The sequence below is a fragment of the Nannospalax galili genome, unplaced genomic scaffold, assembly GCF_000622305.1.
Source record: "Nannospalax galili isolate Female #2095 unplaced genomic scaffold, S.galili_v1.0 scaffold105, whole genome shotgun sequence".
NCBI classification, from domain to species: Eukaryota; Metazoa; Chordata; class Mammalia; order Rodentia; family Spalacidae; genus Nannospalax; species Nannospalax galili.
In genome coordinates, this window is record NW_008354502.1 from 179755 (window position 1) to 195316 (window position 15562).

Genomic DNA, 15562 nt, shown 5'->3' on the forward strand with positions numbered 1-15562 from the left:
CAAGATTCTTTATTGATTCCCCTGTCAATGGGCATTTAGGCTGATCTCATCTCTTGACTACTGTTGATACCACTGCAGTGAATATGGACATGTAAGTGGGGGTTCAGATCCTGTTTTCAATTCTTTTAAATAAGTACTCAGAGAGTGGAGATTGGTGGACTTTAAAGGAACTTTTATACTGTTCTCCATGTGAACCATACTATTTAGCATTTGCATCAACAGTGCCCAAAGGTTCTGATTTCTCTACAGCTTCACCAGCACTTGGATTGTTTGTTTTATTTTTAAATGTTGGATCTTCTATTTCCTGAACATTAACCCCTGACCAGACATAAAGAATTGCAAATATTTTTTCCCATTGCATTAGTTGACTTTCATTTTCTTGATTTTGTCATTGAGTGCATAAAAGTTTGTGATTGATTGATTGATTTTTGAGACAGGGTCTTGCCACACAGCCCATACTAGTCTTGAACTTGAAGCAATCCTCCTGTTTCAGCATCCCACATGCTGAAATTACAGGCACACAGCACCACGTCTAAGAACTTCAGTTTTGACATAATCTAATTCTGTTTTCTTTTGTCTCCTATGACTCAGGTAATAGTTATTAGGTGCCATTCAAGAAATCACTGCAAATCTAATCCCACAAAGCTTTCATCTGTGTTTTTGCATTAGATGAAGTTCTTAGGTTTGAGCTTTTTCATAGACTTAATTATTCTCTCTTAAGAGACTTGAATATTTCTCAATCATCTCTTAAAGAGACTCCTCTGTGAAGTGATAACTGAGGTCTAAACATTTGGGATCAAAGGACCTTTATTTTCTAAAATAAACAGAAAATAAACAGAATATACTATATAAACATAGATACAAATAGATATTAATAAACTGTCTATTCCTTCTGAATAAATTTACATTTCAAATGATTGCAAAGACCAAGTGGCAGGATATGAACATAAGAAATGGAGGAAAAACTCTCTCAGTGATGATAGTAATAGTGAAATTATATCTTACCAGGTACAGTTTTAGATCACCATCCAAAAACCAACTAAAGTTCCTCTGAGAAATTCAGGAATTCCAACTTAGAGTTTGCTATTAAAACTAGATTCCTGTACTAAAAGCTTCCTTGCTATTAAAATTTTAATACAGCTTTTACATTTGCTACTTAAAATTATTGTCTCTACTTTCTACTGTTGTGCTTTTTTATGCTGCTGTATTATTACTATTGCTGTTACTACTATTGCTACTACTACTATTATTATTATTATTATTATTATTATTATATTGTGCCTTTTTGAGACAGGCCCTCACTATGTAGCCCAGATTGGTTTGGAACTAACCATTCTCCTGCCCTTTCTCAAGATCTGGATTACAGCTGTACACCAATGTGCCCAGATTCTTTATTATTTTTTTTATAACGCAACTGACCCCAAAGTCTAAAGGTGTTATTCTGAAACACTTATAGATTGATACTTCTGAAAGACAAAGCTACCATCCTCACTGGGAGGGTCTTCTTAAGATACACCACACCCAGTATCACATTCACTTAGTGGGACACTGGCCTGGAAACAAAACATGCCAGAGGAAAGCATAGGCCATTTCTCCGTAACAGATCAGGACAGAAGGCCACACAGAGGACAAGGACAAGCTCCCGATGACAGCTAAAGTTCAAAGCAGCAACACTTACATCCAGTATGTTTGAGAGGACATGTTGGAAGACAGTCCAAGGCTAGACCACAGCTCTGAGTGCCAGCGTAAGACACACACAGACTTTAACTTTTCACCAGTGATTATTTCTGAGCAGTGGGCTAGTGTGGACTGAAAACTCTGACCACTGATAAGGCTGCTAATGGAGACAGTGGGGGGGGGGGGCTACCACATTCCACTGCAGAAGAGGAACGACAGCAATCAACACCATTTTTTTACCATTTTTCATTTTCACTGTCTTTTTACAAGATACTGTTCTAAATATTTTTCATATACTGATTTATCATAAAAATTCTAATGAGGTATGTTAGGTACAGACATTAACCCTATAGCATCTGGGGAAACTGAGGTATGGAGAAGTCAAATAACTTGTCCAGGGTCTCAAAGTTACCAAATAGAAGCAACAGTTGAACCAAACAATTGGTCTCACTCATAGCTGATACTCTTAACCAGTGAATGACACCATCTGACAGGTATACAAACTAGGGTTAAACAATCTTCCTGCCTCAGCCTCCTCAGTGGCTACGACTATAGACAAGCACCACTGAACCCAACAAATCTTAGAGTTTTAACAAGTTCCTTAAACTGACTCTTTAGTTATTCATTTATTTGTTGAGACAAGGGTAACTCTCACTATGTGACTCTGACTGGCCTTGAACTCACAGATATCTGCCTGCCTCCATCTCCCAAGTGCTAAGATTAAAGGTGTAACCCACCACGCCTCGCTGACTCTAGTATTTTTAAATTAGGGATTCCAAAATTCAATTATTTTTTCCTCTTAAAGGTTATTTTATGACATATTTACTAGTAAGACAAACGTCAACTAGAATGCAAACATGTAATATTTAACAGTGACAAAAGGGAACCATGGTACAGATTTGGACAGCCTTAAGTCTCACCGTTAATCTCTGCAAATTTCTGGACATCACTCAAGGTTTTCAATTCTTGTGTCGGACACGCTGTCACACAAAGTGCTACAGACTTGATCTTCCGATTTATCAAGTCCAGATTGCATGGATCCAAAAAGAACACATACCTAAAGCATGGAGAAAAGAACTGAAATATTATTTTGCAAAACACAGTCTAGTTCGTTGAGTATTTGACTAACCCTAAATATAAAGAACATCATTCTACACGGCTTCACAATAAGCATTTCACAAAGAGAATCAGAGGTGGAATTTTTGAAAAATAACTACTTATAATGTTAACAGTGAGAATCCGTATTGAAGGACTTATTTTCATAATTTATTTTCCTAATATTATATTTTTATGATATGCACATTTTATCACAAACCATCTATTTCAGTTTTTTTGCTCTGTCAAAAAATTTTATTGGGCTATCCCAATACTGTGATATAACATAAATTATAGTTTTTATGGAAGTTATAAACTTTGGTTAATACATAATCATCAAAATGGAAATATGTCTATTAATGACTACATACTGATATGAATAGAATGCTGAGTGAAAACCAGAAAAATATACACCAACATTATAGTCAACTCAGGGTGTCAGAATAAGTTTTTAATTTTACTTTTAAGAATTACCACTTTCTAGGAAACAATGCAGATTACACTTAAATTGGGATAACCACAATTAATACTAGTTATTAAAAAGTTCCATAACAGATATATTAAAATAATACTCAGACCTAAATCATGCCCTCTATATTTTGTATATTTACAAATATAAAAAGGGAAGCTTAACTGGAAATCACAGATTAACAGATACTTTTAATGTGATAAAAACCAAAGAGAAGACAAAGATAGTAGGTATCATCATGTTGGGGAACCCTGCTGCTAAGGTTGCAGTCTGCCATGTCCAGATAGCTCTAAGGAGCTAGGTGCTGTATGGAGAACTCCCTTTCTCAGCAGGGGCTTCCTGCTCTCTGCCTGACCTTATCTGGAAAGGGCCACCAAGCACAGATGCCTGGCCTTATTTGGAACATGACCTTTTGCAATAAAACTGCCCCCAGGTTTTTTCTATATGATAATTAGGCATTGCCCTATAGCCAGATGATAGGATCCCCCTACCACATGTAACTAAAGCATACTATGAACACCTATCAGCTGAAGCTTTGGCTGCTGCCTCCACCCTCTATTTTTCCCTGACCCCCACTGAATAAACGAACTGTCTCACTGAAGCTGTCTCTGTTCTCGTGGATAGGTGGCCAATGACCCATAAGGGAAGGGAGACCCACATTATCACTTGCCGGAAGAGGAAGTGAGGCTCCAAACACCCCCCAATGAGATCAGCCAAGTGCAGTGTTACAGACTAAGGGAGAGGGCACAGGAAAGAATGGTTGCCCACAGAGCTGAAGACTCCAACCTGGCACAATCTTCTGAGTCCCTAACAAGTTTTGAGAAGTCAATAGTTTTTCCCACAGAGCACTCAAATCAGCACTAGAAATACAACTAAATATAAGAATTTGGTGATTATTTCTCAGCCTTTTGGCTATGACAGAGGGAAGAATTAGGATTAGGTGTAAAAACAGAAAAGCAAACAGACTACGCAGGAAATGAGAACTATAAAAGGATGCCAGGAAAAAAAAAAAAAAGGTGGAGAGGATATTAGAGAGGCCTTTCCTGATGGAGTAACACTACACACCTTGTGTTCGAGGGGACCAGGAACCCATCAGGAAGGGAGGCACAAGCTACAGTACAAATGAACAACCATTTCTCTTAAAAGGGATTTTTGTTATCATTGTTAGCCTCTTCGGAGCTCTAAAACCATAATTGTTCCACACAGATAAAAGGAACGTATGGAAATCAGATGCGATCTGAAAGTGGGATTCATGGACAATTTCCATGGCCAATAACAAGGCGGTGGTTAGTACAGGCAGACACAGAGGAACGTTTCTGCAACCTGTGGATAGAAACTAGCACTCCTTTACTAATTCTCTCTCCATCTGTCCTATGCATCTGATTCATCATGTCTGTTCCTAGGGCCCGGTACAATGAACTTCACAAAGCCAGATTCTGGGTAGGGAATACTCAGGTCCTGGAGGAGGGTGAATCAACTACTCCTGCCACCACCACTACAATACCAATAATAAATGAAGCCAACACGTACTGAATATTCATCCTGTGCCAGACACTCTAGTAAACTCTATGCATATTAATTGTATACAGTAGAGTGGTATATCTTTGGAAGGACACAGGGAGGCAGGCAACAAGGCTGGGATGGGGGAGCTGTGTGCACAGTACACAGTGATAAGCGAGGTGCTGAGAAATCATATGACCAGTAGAAAATAGACTTAGAGACAAGGAAAGAAAACCAGAGGCTGCCAGGGCCTCACAGCTGGGCCTAGATCAATGGCAACCGCCTGAGAATAAATACTTCGGTTGTCCTCAGACTTCTGCCTTCTCTAAGGCTAAAAATGCCCTGGCTGTGTTTATTTTACACTCTACAGCACTGCTGTGATTTATACTTGTGACTAGGCAGCAACCTTGTACTGTGCTTTATTCACATCAAGCTGAACTAGCTTGCTGGTTCTTTTTTCTGAGACAGTGTCTCCTTCATCTCAAACTCACAATCCTCCTCCTTCAGCCTCCCTAGTAGCTGAGATTACAGAAACACACCATGCATGGCTTCTGGTCCTCTCTAATAGTTCTCTAACTTAAAGAATATATTTTTCCTTCTGAGCCTCAGTTTCCTTAGCTGTAAAACTATATACTACATGTTCTATGGTCCACTGTAAGGCCAATGGTAATATGTACAGCACATCACATGTAGTGCGTGTACAACAGTTCATATCATTAGCAACAAGAAAGCAATTTGCCTCTTACCAATTCTTCATGACAGCAAGACACCAAATTCAACCCATTCTGGGATGGGCATGAGTCAGGACTATAATACTAACATTTAGTTTTCATTTGGAAGAAAAACTGAGTGTAGTAATGTTTGTGATCATTAGGTCATAGCCTTAGTAGGAACTAAGCCTCCAGAATAGGTCTAGCACAGCAAAAGCAGAGTCAAGAGGGTGAGAGGAATTCCACAATGACTATATAGCACTGTCAAACTAGCATGGTCCATGTTAGTGTATATATAGTTTCAGAAAACTCAGGGAACTAAAATACAATTCTAAATGTATCTTCAAAAATTTCTAGTAATAACATATGTTTACACTTCATACCATCCCCAGTTTAAGAACACATTAGATCCAGTTAACACATACACACACACACACACACACACACACACACACACACACACAATGTGAAAAGTAACTTATAGGCCCTAGGTTCTAATTCTGTTAAAACTTTTTGGATGATGAAAGGCTTTCCCTCCTTTTGACAATGAAATAAACAACCAACTCTACTTAAGAATGAGGTAGATGGGATAATAGTAGTCTCCCTTATTTACTGTTTCATTCTCTACAGTTTCAGTTACCTGTGGTCAGAAATAACTTTTCAGAAATAAACAATATATAAGTTTTAAATATTTTTATTATACTACACAGTTCTGATTCCTCTAATTCATTGTTAGTTACTCTTAAGTTCTTACTGGGCCTAATTTATGCATTAAATTTTATATCACAGGTATGGACTCACAGGAGAAAAAAAAAGTACATACAGGGGTCAATACAATCCATGGCTCTAGATTACCTGCATGATGTCTTGGGATATAGTCCCTGAAGATAAGGGGGACCATTAACTGAAATCTATAGAGCAGTGTTTTTCAGCCAGAAGACACAGGATAAAGGCAACAAAACACTGTGGAAAGGTTTCTCAAAATCTATCATAGGGGCTACAGAGATGTCAATGGTTAAGAGCACTGACTGCTCTTGCAGAGGACCTGGGTTTGGTTTCCAGCACCCACATGGTGGCTAACAACTGTCCATTAACTCCAGTTCCAGGGAATCCAATGCCTTCTTCTGGTCTCCACGGACAGTGCAGGGCACTAGTGCACTTGCATACAGGCAGGCAGTACACTGATACACATAAAATAAAAAGAATAAATAAAATATTCTTTAAAAACCTATTCCAATTTAATTCTCACCAGTCAATGGTAGGGAAAGAGTTGGGGCACATAAATTTTGCAGAAGTGTCCCAGGCAACTTTTTTGATTAAAATATACTCTGATATCCCTGCTACTGTCTGCTGTGTTGTGGGCACCCCCAGCCATGCCCCACTACTTGCCCTTTTGGTGAATCTAGTCAGCCTATCTGGAGGTCTTTGTTTTAGGAGGGTCAGCTGTTCCTCATCTAGCAGTAATCAGTTGTCAATATTCCTTTGGATAAGATTGGGGTCTGCTGTTCATTTTCCCAGTTCTATGCTGGGTTACTATCTGGGAATCCCTTTGGCCACCATGGCCAACAACTCAAAAGAGGGTATCTCCTATCTGGCATTGTTGCTTGTTATGTAGCCTTTAGCTATACATATGTACTCTAATGAAATTATATTGGCCCCTTTAATCTTTGGTGATACTTTCCTTTAGGGTGTTTAAGGCCATACAGTTGGTCTAGATAAACCGATTTATTTTTACTCTTAAGGTCATTTGAGGATCTGTTCCTCAGGGGTCACATGGGCTTGGGAGGAGCCCCTGGCTCCTTTCTTTTACCAGTTCTGCCTATGTGAAGATAAGTCAAAGGTCCTCTTCAACCATGGTTGGCTTCGCTTGGAAGCATGGAGGAAATGATTCCTCTGTGTTGACCCTCCTCTTTATAGACTGGACACTGGTTCAAGTTTAGACCCTTGTCCTGTCTCCCTCTTAAAGCCTGCCCAAAATTCTTGATTTCACATTTTGGCCTCTGAGCCCCATCTTTCCCAGGAAGAAAAGCAGTGTCATACATAATCCATAAATCTTAAGTTAGAAGCCAGTTTTGTACAGCTACCCTCAGTGGATCATTTACTAGATCTATTAGTGGTTAAAAAACAGCTTTGCTGCTGGGCATGGTGGCACACGCCTGTAGTCCCAGGACTTGTGAGGCAGAGGGAGGCGGATCTTTGTGAGTTCAAGGCCAGCCTGGTCTACATAGTTCCAGGACACCTGGGGCCACAGGGAGACCCTGCTTCAAAAAGAGAAAAAACAAAAACAAAACAAAACAAAAAACAAGCTTTGCTTAAGTTTCACATCCTTTAGAGGACCTGGAATGAATAAAATACCAAAAGCGAGAATGAAGGAAGAATGAGAAACAATGAGAAAAACACCCTAGAAACTGAATAGCCTGGACGCCTGCAGGCACTGCACATGCCAAATGTACAAGACATGCCTGTGAGGTACAGGCACTGCACATGCAGCATACGCAAGGCGTGCTTCTGCAGTACTGAGAAGACATCAGCAAGGAAATTGTAAAACAGCCTAAGTGGGCTCTGAACTTAAAAGTGAGAGAACAATGGGGAAAGAACCTCACATACAATTCAGAGCATACTCAAAGCAAGCATTGCAGGAGCCAGCAAGGGAGGCATTATAAATACATGCTCCAGTCCAGGTGCCTTCTGGGGTAATTTGAGGGAGATAAGAAATAAATTCACTCTAAATTGCAAGTATGGAAATACAATATTATGTCACAAAGGGAAGGGAAGAATATCTAAGTAAAACGGTCCATCTACACAATGACTAGGAGGACAGATGCATCAAAGATGGGTGTCTTTGGGCAGGAGCAAAGGAGAGGCACTAAGTCACAGAAGGTCCGGCAAAGGAAAAGAGGCACAGCAAAGAGGTGGCTTGACAAAGCTGTGTTTAGAGCAGAAATGAAACCCAATTATGATGCCAGAGAAGGTTTAAAGGAAGCTTAAACCTCCATCTTGCTTCTACTGTCTTACCACAGGAGGAGAATTCACTTCGTGTCACAAAGTGTTTTGCCTGAGTCCTTACATTTTAATCCATCAGCTATGGGAACTGACCTGGAAGGTGGATAACCACTAGAGATCACTCACATCAGCTCAAACTCTGGGAAGACTGACTCAATTGTTAATTCTTTGCAGTTCCAAATGGACAGTGAGAGGACATGGAGAGTCAGGGACAGACAGACAGACTGGCTAGACCAGGTCCACCCTCTGAAGGCACAGAGCAGACAGAACCCCACCTGGTCACAATATAGTATCTTACACCCTGTGGAACATTCACATGATAAGATTAAACAGGATTAATATATGGAAAAACATTCACTCAACAAACATTTCTAAAATATTTACTCCTGGGGAAGTCCTTTTCAATATAAAAATTCACAAAACACAATTTTTTAATGTAAATAACCTAGACTACAGAAAGAGAGACAAGTAGCAATCATTTCAAAACTGTGTGGTGCATGGCAAGGCCGCAATGGCCGTAGAAACTGTGCAACTCTGCACACAGGAAAGGGAGTTGGAAGAAGCTTTAAGGAGAAGGGGGAGGCAGAATCTAAGCTACATTTCAAAATCGAGTAGGAATTTTCCAGACAGATGGGGAAGGGAGCACTCTAGGCAGAGGAAACTGCATGCCTAAAAGCACAGGAGCATGAAAGAGCATATTTAAGGAACTGCAAATAATCGGATAGGGCTGACTACAGGATGGGACATCAAAGAGGTACGCCAAGGAGAAGCAGGGATAAGAGGGGGCTGTCCTTAGAGGCTCAGGATCCTACACTCTGCTCCACTGGATAATGAGTAGTCACGTGGCCACCTCACAGTGAGGCCCTGGTATACCCTGCCGCTTGGGTTGAAGGCCAGAGGGAATGGCTGGGGCACAGCAGTGCTGTTCCAGAGATGAGCCCTCGCCATTAAATTGCCTCCTGCTGCCATGGCAACTCTCTGCGGCAAGGCTTTTTGGAGCAAGAGGTGGCAAGCAGATACTGGGTCTGTTGGCCGCCTCCTGCCGAATTTGGCTTCGCTCCTCTCTAATCAAGCATTGCGACACTAAAGCTGGGAAGCTGGCAGAAAAGCCCCAGATGCTTCCTGCCTTAGTGATGCCTGATACACGTCTTCCCTAGAGGGGAATAAAAATGGAGTCTGATCATTTTTCCAATTATTACCCCATATCAGTTTACAATTTATAGCCCCTTTCTATAGAGTGTGTTGCTGTCAGTGAGTCACCAAAAGGAAAAATACAACATTGGAGCCAAGAGCTCTGCTAATGCTAAATATAGACTGGGGAGAGCTTGAGGATCCATACTCCACCCATAGAAGAGACCTCTTATTTCCTGTATGGAGTGGAGAAGGCAAGTCCAGGCATCTCATCAGGGTAGGAACCAAGTCTCCCAAGAAAGGCAGTCATATACAGCCCATATGGGGCCAACACACCAAAACTGGTACAAATCCAGACTAAACTAACCCAACTAACAACAACACACAGTTCACTGAAATTTTGTTGGCCCTCAATGTTCTAGAACAAACCTAAGGAGAAAGACATTGAAAATATACAGATTTGTCTTCAAAATTTTAACAGCAGACAGTGACTAAGGAGGTAGGAAAATGTTTGCAACAGCCCTTGCCCCCAGCATGCATGAACAGCGCTATAAAATTCAAGTTTCTGTCCCTCAAAACTTCACACCCAAGAACGGGGATGTAGGTCAGTGGTAGAGTGCTAGCCCAGCATGTTCAATTCCCAATAGTGCCTCAAACAAAAACAACAATAAAATACATACTGAAAGTCGTTACTGTGGCAGTGTTAGGAAGAGGGAGCTTTCAGAGGTCACTAGGTGACCATGGTACTACCTTCGTGAATGGACTAATGCTACTATCAGTAATGCCATTATCAGGAGACTCAGCACCCAGGGGCTGAAGTAGGAAAGTGCTAATCTGGGAAAAGAGGCTGGCAGAGGAGGGGTCAAATGGATCTCATGAGTAGAGTCAAAGTAGGTATCTGTGAAGAAATACCTAAAGCCAGGAACTAAGAATGAGTAAGAGGTAGCCAAAGTGTGGGGGAAAGGGGTGGAAACAGAGCTGGCAAAGGCATAAGCGTGGGAGGAATGGAAAAGGTCAGCATGGTCAATGTGGGCTGGGATGAAAGACAGATGGCTAAGCAAATAGCTGCAGCTAGACTGCAGGCCTTAAAGCTAGATATCAAAAAGACGAGCAAGTTTGGAGATCATCCTAAAGCTGCTGGAAGCTGTTGGGAGCTCATCTGCTGCAATGAACAACAGATGAACAAGACAGATAGACAGGAGACCAGGCAGGAGGCTACCTGATTTCTATCACTAGAGGATGGCCTGGATTAAGGTGAGAATGGAAATGAAAATGAGATTTCGAAAGCACTGGGCTCAGTAAGGAAATGTGACGACTGATTCTAAATGTAAGAAAAGAGTTAAGGATGTTGCCTAGCATTCTGATTTGTCATCTTGTTCCACTCAAAACAACAGGAGAGTGCTAGGGACTGTGGCCAATCTTATAGTCCTAGCACTCAGGAGGGTGGGGACAGGAGGATGCAAGATTGAGAAAAGTTTGAATAACACAGCAGCACTGTTTCAAAAACCACAAACAGGGAACTCAGAAAGAAGAGGAGAGTGTAGAGGGATAAAGATGATACACCAACTTAAGAATGTTTGTGTTTAATGCACTTGACATATTAACATTGAGAAACAAAGGCAGGCAAATGGAAAAGCAAAAGAGAAAGATCAATTATCCCATGAAGCTACAATGTCTGTCTCCTTATACATGTACCCAAGACAGAGAAATAATTGCCAAATAAATCCAAGTGCCACTGACAATAAGTTGTGTTTCCTATGTTGAACTGAGATAAGAAAATGAATAAAACACTTTATAATAACATTTCATCAGAGTGACATGAAGTCTTCCATTTGACTAAGTGAACTGAAGGAACATTACCAGAACCAAGTTCACTGTCAATACCATGTATCAAAAGGAATTATTCTCTAAATGAACTTTGTGAGCAGCCATGAGCCAACTGCAAAAGATTTTGTTTTCTCTTAACTTCATCGAGACACAATTAACATGCCATAAGTTCACCAATGCATACTGTGAGATCCACTGTGTCCTGTTTCCCCGTGAGACAGGGTCTCACTAAGTTGCCTAGGCTGGTCTCAAATTCCTGGGCTCAAAGGATCCTCTTACTTTCAGCCTCCCCAGTGCTGGGACAACAGGCAGGCCCAGGGACTACCACAGCTGCCAGTGTGCCCAACCAACTCATTGTTTTGAAGCATATATTACCAAACTGCTTATCTATCACCAAAATTGGGGTATTGTCATCCCTACAAAGAGAGTCCCCACATCTGTTAGCTGTCACTTCTCATTCTCTAGCCCTGCCTAGCATGAGTTCATGTTTCATCATGCTGCAGCATATCAGTACTTCACTCCTTTTTTCCGGCTGAATAATATTCCATTGTATGGATATACCACATTTGTTTATCCATTCATCAGTTCTTGCACGTGTTCCCTTTTCCTTTGGGAGTTATTATTAATCACACTGCTACTAACATTCATGCGTCTATCTCCGTGTTTACATTCATTTTTATTTCTTGTAAGTAGGTACATCTAGGAGTGGGATTACTAGGTCATACAGCAATGGTATCTAACCATTTGAGGAATAGTCAGGTTACCAAATCATTTGTTCTACTCTAAATTCCAACAGCCATGTGTGAGGGGCTAAAATCTAATTCTGCAGTATTTTCATACCTACAAAATAAAATCTTCACATCATATGAAACTGCCTTTTTCTAATATCATAGTGCTAGTGGGTATGAAGGGGGTAACTCTGTGGTTTTGATTTGCATTTCCTTGATGGCCAATGATGTCAAACGCCTTTTCAACTCCTGTTTTGTGCGTCATCATTCATCTCCTTTGGAAAAATGGCCACTCAAAGCTTTTGCCCAACACAGATTTTTTTTTTACATCTGTACAACATAGAATGAAGCAGACACAGGCACTACATACTGTCACAACACTATGAAAAAAATATATTACAAAAAAATTAAAAATAAGGATGAAAATTGATGAAATATCACTCAGGAGAAAATACAGGAGCAAAGGATTAGAGGTTGAAGAATAGCTACAAAACTCCACGTACAATGGAAAGCCAAGCCTGTGTCCAGAACGGGGGATTCCCAGCTTCATGGAAGTGATTTTATAGGTGGAATAACTACAGGTGATGACAGAGACCAAGCTGTGTCTCTGTGGCTATTTAAGAGTGAATCCAGAAAGCCTCCACTGAGAAAAAAAATTAAATACTTCCCAGGGTTAGAGTGAGAATCAATGAGGCAGAATATGGTAAAGTGCTTTGTAAGCAACACACATAACATTGGCTAAAATAGCTGTGTTTTCCCCTCTGTGTTAAAAACAGAAGTTCTGGCAAGGAACTTTGAAACTTGGTGGTTTTCTCTTTGTTTATTGAGACAGGGTCTCTTTGTAGCCCCAGCTGGCCTAGAACTTGATACAGAGACCAAGCTGGTCTCAACCTCACAGAGATTCACCTGCCTCTGCCTCCCGAGTGCTGGGATTAAAGGTGAACACCACCACGTCCAGCTTGAAACTTGTCTTGAAAGATGATGATGATAATGAAGATATCTGTCCAGTGCCAGATACTGTGCTAAGGAGCATATATCACTATTGTATGTGCTCTTCCAAAACACCCAGGGCCTGGGTCTCACTTATATGTCGAAATTATTAATGAAGGTCTTCAGGCCAAATATTACTGTTATTTTCTACAGTGCAAACTCTTCTTTGACTGGCTCTCCTTTGGATCCACCTTTATGATATCCTCATCTGAATGACGGAAAAATTGAAAATGCTGTTTCCATTGTATTGCTTTTATCTTTTTATTAGAGAATCAAAATTTTCACAATCAAACATGTCAAACTTTATATGACTTAATTTCTTTATTGCTTCAACAATGTATAAATTATCCCCTCTTAACAAAGTATAATAGACACTTCAAAATATTTAATTCATCTGGAATTTAGTTTGTAGGGAATGAGATTAAAGTGGGTCTAAATGTAGCTTTCTTCATAGTATCATTCAATGTAATATATTTTGTTAAACACTGGTTGGTTTCACAGGTTCTATTTTTCTTGATTTCTCATGTTATCTCTTCTATTTTGTTCCCATCGCTGTTACTAGTCTACAATTAGACAGGTTTTCTAAGGTACCTGAGACATGATTTGGTCTAGAAAGGCAACCCACCACCCTCTGCTTGGTTTCCCTGAAAGGAACACGACAATGGTGGCTACAGGTATGTAATCTTCACTCAGTGAGAATAACTCACTCACATGTCTTATGTGGTTAGCACACCAACTGCCAACAGTTTGTTGCTGTTGGTGTTTTATTTTTTTCTGCAGGCTGGGATGAACCTAGAGCCTTGAATGTGCCAGGCACGTGCTCCACCACTTAGCCACTCACAACCCCACCAAGTGCCAACATTAATGATCAGAAGATTGGCAGGTCTTATGTGCTGCCCTCACTCTTCTGCCTACCAACAGGTATCTATCTGACCTTGCTCAAAGTATTAGCATCGTAGGGACTGGGAAAGGTGGCTCGGTGGTTAAAGCGCTTGTGGAGTAAGCAAGCAAGAGGACCAGAGTTTGGAGTTCAGATCCCCAGGAGCCATGTAAAATAGAGGGTGGACATTTGTAACTGCAGGCCCAGAAAGCAGAGACAGGGATCTCCTGTGTGAACTGGCCAATGATGCAGCCATATAGGTGAGCTCTGGGTTCAACTGAGCGCCTGTTTCAAAGAATAAGGTAGAAGAGCAAATGAGATTCTTAACCTCAGACCTACATAGTATACACATACATGTGCACACACACACACATGTATGAGGACACCCACATATACATGGCACCACACACACACCACACATGTACAAGAAAAGAAGAAAAAAACAAAAACTAGCATCAACGGCTCTTCTACTTGCATTCCTTTTCTCAGCAAGAACCATGGAATCCCTGTCCACAGCTCAGTGTCCAGTATCTCCTGGGGCCGTACAGCCACTCTTGTTTATATGATTTATAGTCTGCCTGGTGGCTTTGGGGCTTTCAACTTCTAATGAAACCCCCAAGTTTCTCTTTCTGCTTTCAAAGTCCAAAAGCTCACAGCTCATTTGGTGTTCAACTTCAGTAACTCCACTTAGCCTAGATGTCTGGTCTGATCTTTTACACACATCCACTGTGCTGTTCCTCATTTCTCCCTCTGAAGTACACAGGTATTGGTCACATCCCACTGTCTTACAATATATTCAACTCATTTTAATCTTCTGAAATTATTCTGTGAGCAAGAATAATTTTAAAAATTATTCCTGGTTCTTAAAATTTTTCATAGGGGTTAGACAATGAGAGATAAATAATGCCTACCTAGTTTTAAAAACCAGAGGGAACCATATTAGTCCAATAACCTATTGAGTTATACATAGCAGATAAAGAAATATATGTCTAGATAAGGTTTATCTGAGAATAATTGGTCTTTGCCCAAGATTTATCTTCATGACACACAGTAATTTAAAGTACCAGACTGGTGGAACTAACCTTCTTGGATGTTTAACAGACATACTTCGAAGCCTATACTAATTTGGTTAGAGGGACATAAATGACAGTTTTTGCTCCTTGCCCTCCTAGGTTGACTAGTTCCAGGGGACTATGAGCATCTCCCAAAATGTCCTGTAATTGTAGTGGGTCACCTGTCCTCTTGATCAAGGAGGCCAAAGAGACCCCACCAGATGGACTTGAACCAGGGTCCAGTCTACAAAGAGGAGGGTCAACACAGAGGGATCACTTCGTCCGTGCTTCCAAGCAAAGCTAGCCATGGTCCAGCAGGACCTTTGACTTATCTTCACATAGGCAGAACTGGTAAAAGAAAGGAGCCAGGGGCTCCTCCCAAGCCCATGTGACCCCTGAGGAACAGATCCTCAAAGGACCTTAAGAGTAAAAATAAATGTTTATCTGGATCAACTGTATGCCCTTAAACACCCAAAAGGAAAGTATAACCAAAGATTAAA

The 15562-nt window shown here is 40.7% G+C and overlaps 1 protein-coding gene across 5 annotated transcripts in view; it reads right to left on the reverse strand.

Annotated features, from left to right (window-relative positions):
* The window catches only part of Slc44a1 (solute carrier family 44 member 1), a 205953-nt gene that overhangs the window by 114331 nt on the left and 76060 nt on the right, over positions 1-15562 (reverse strand). For all 5 annotated transcript variants that reach the window (XM_008851699.3, XM_008851698.3, XM_029555295.1 and 2 more), the window contains exon 4: positions 2598-2734. In XM_008851699.3, coding sequence (XP_008849921.1) covers positions 2598-2734 — 137 coding nt within the window. The remainder of the gene's footprint in view (positions 1-2597; positions 2735-15562) is intronic.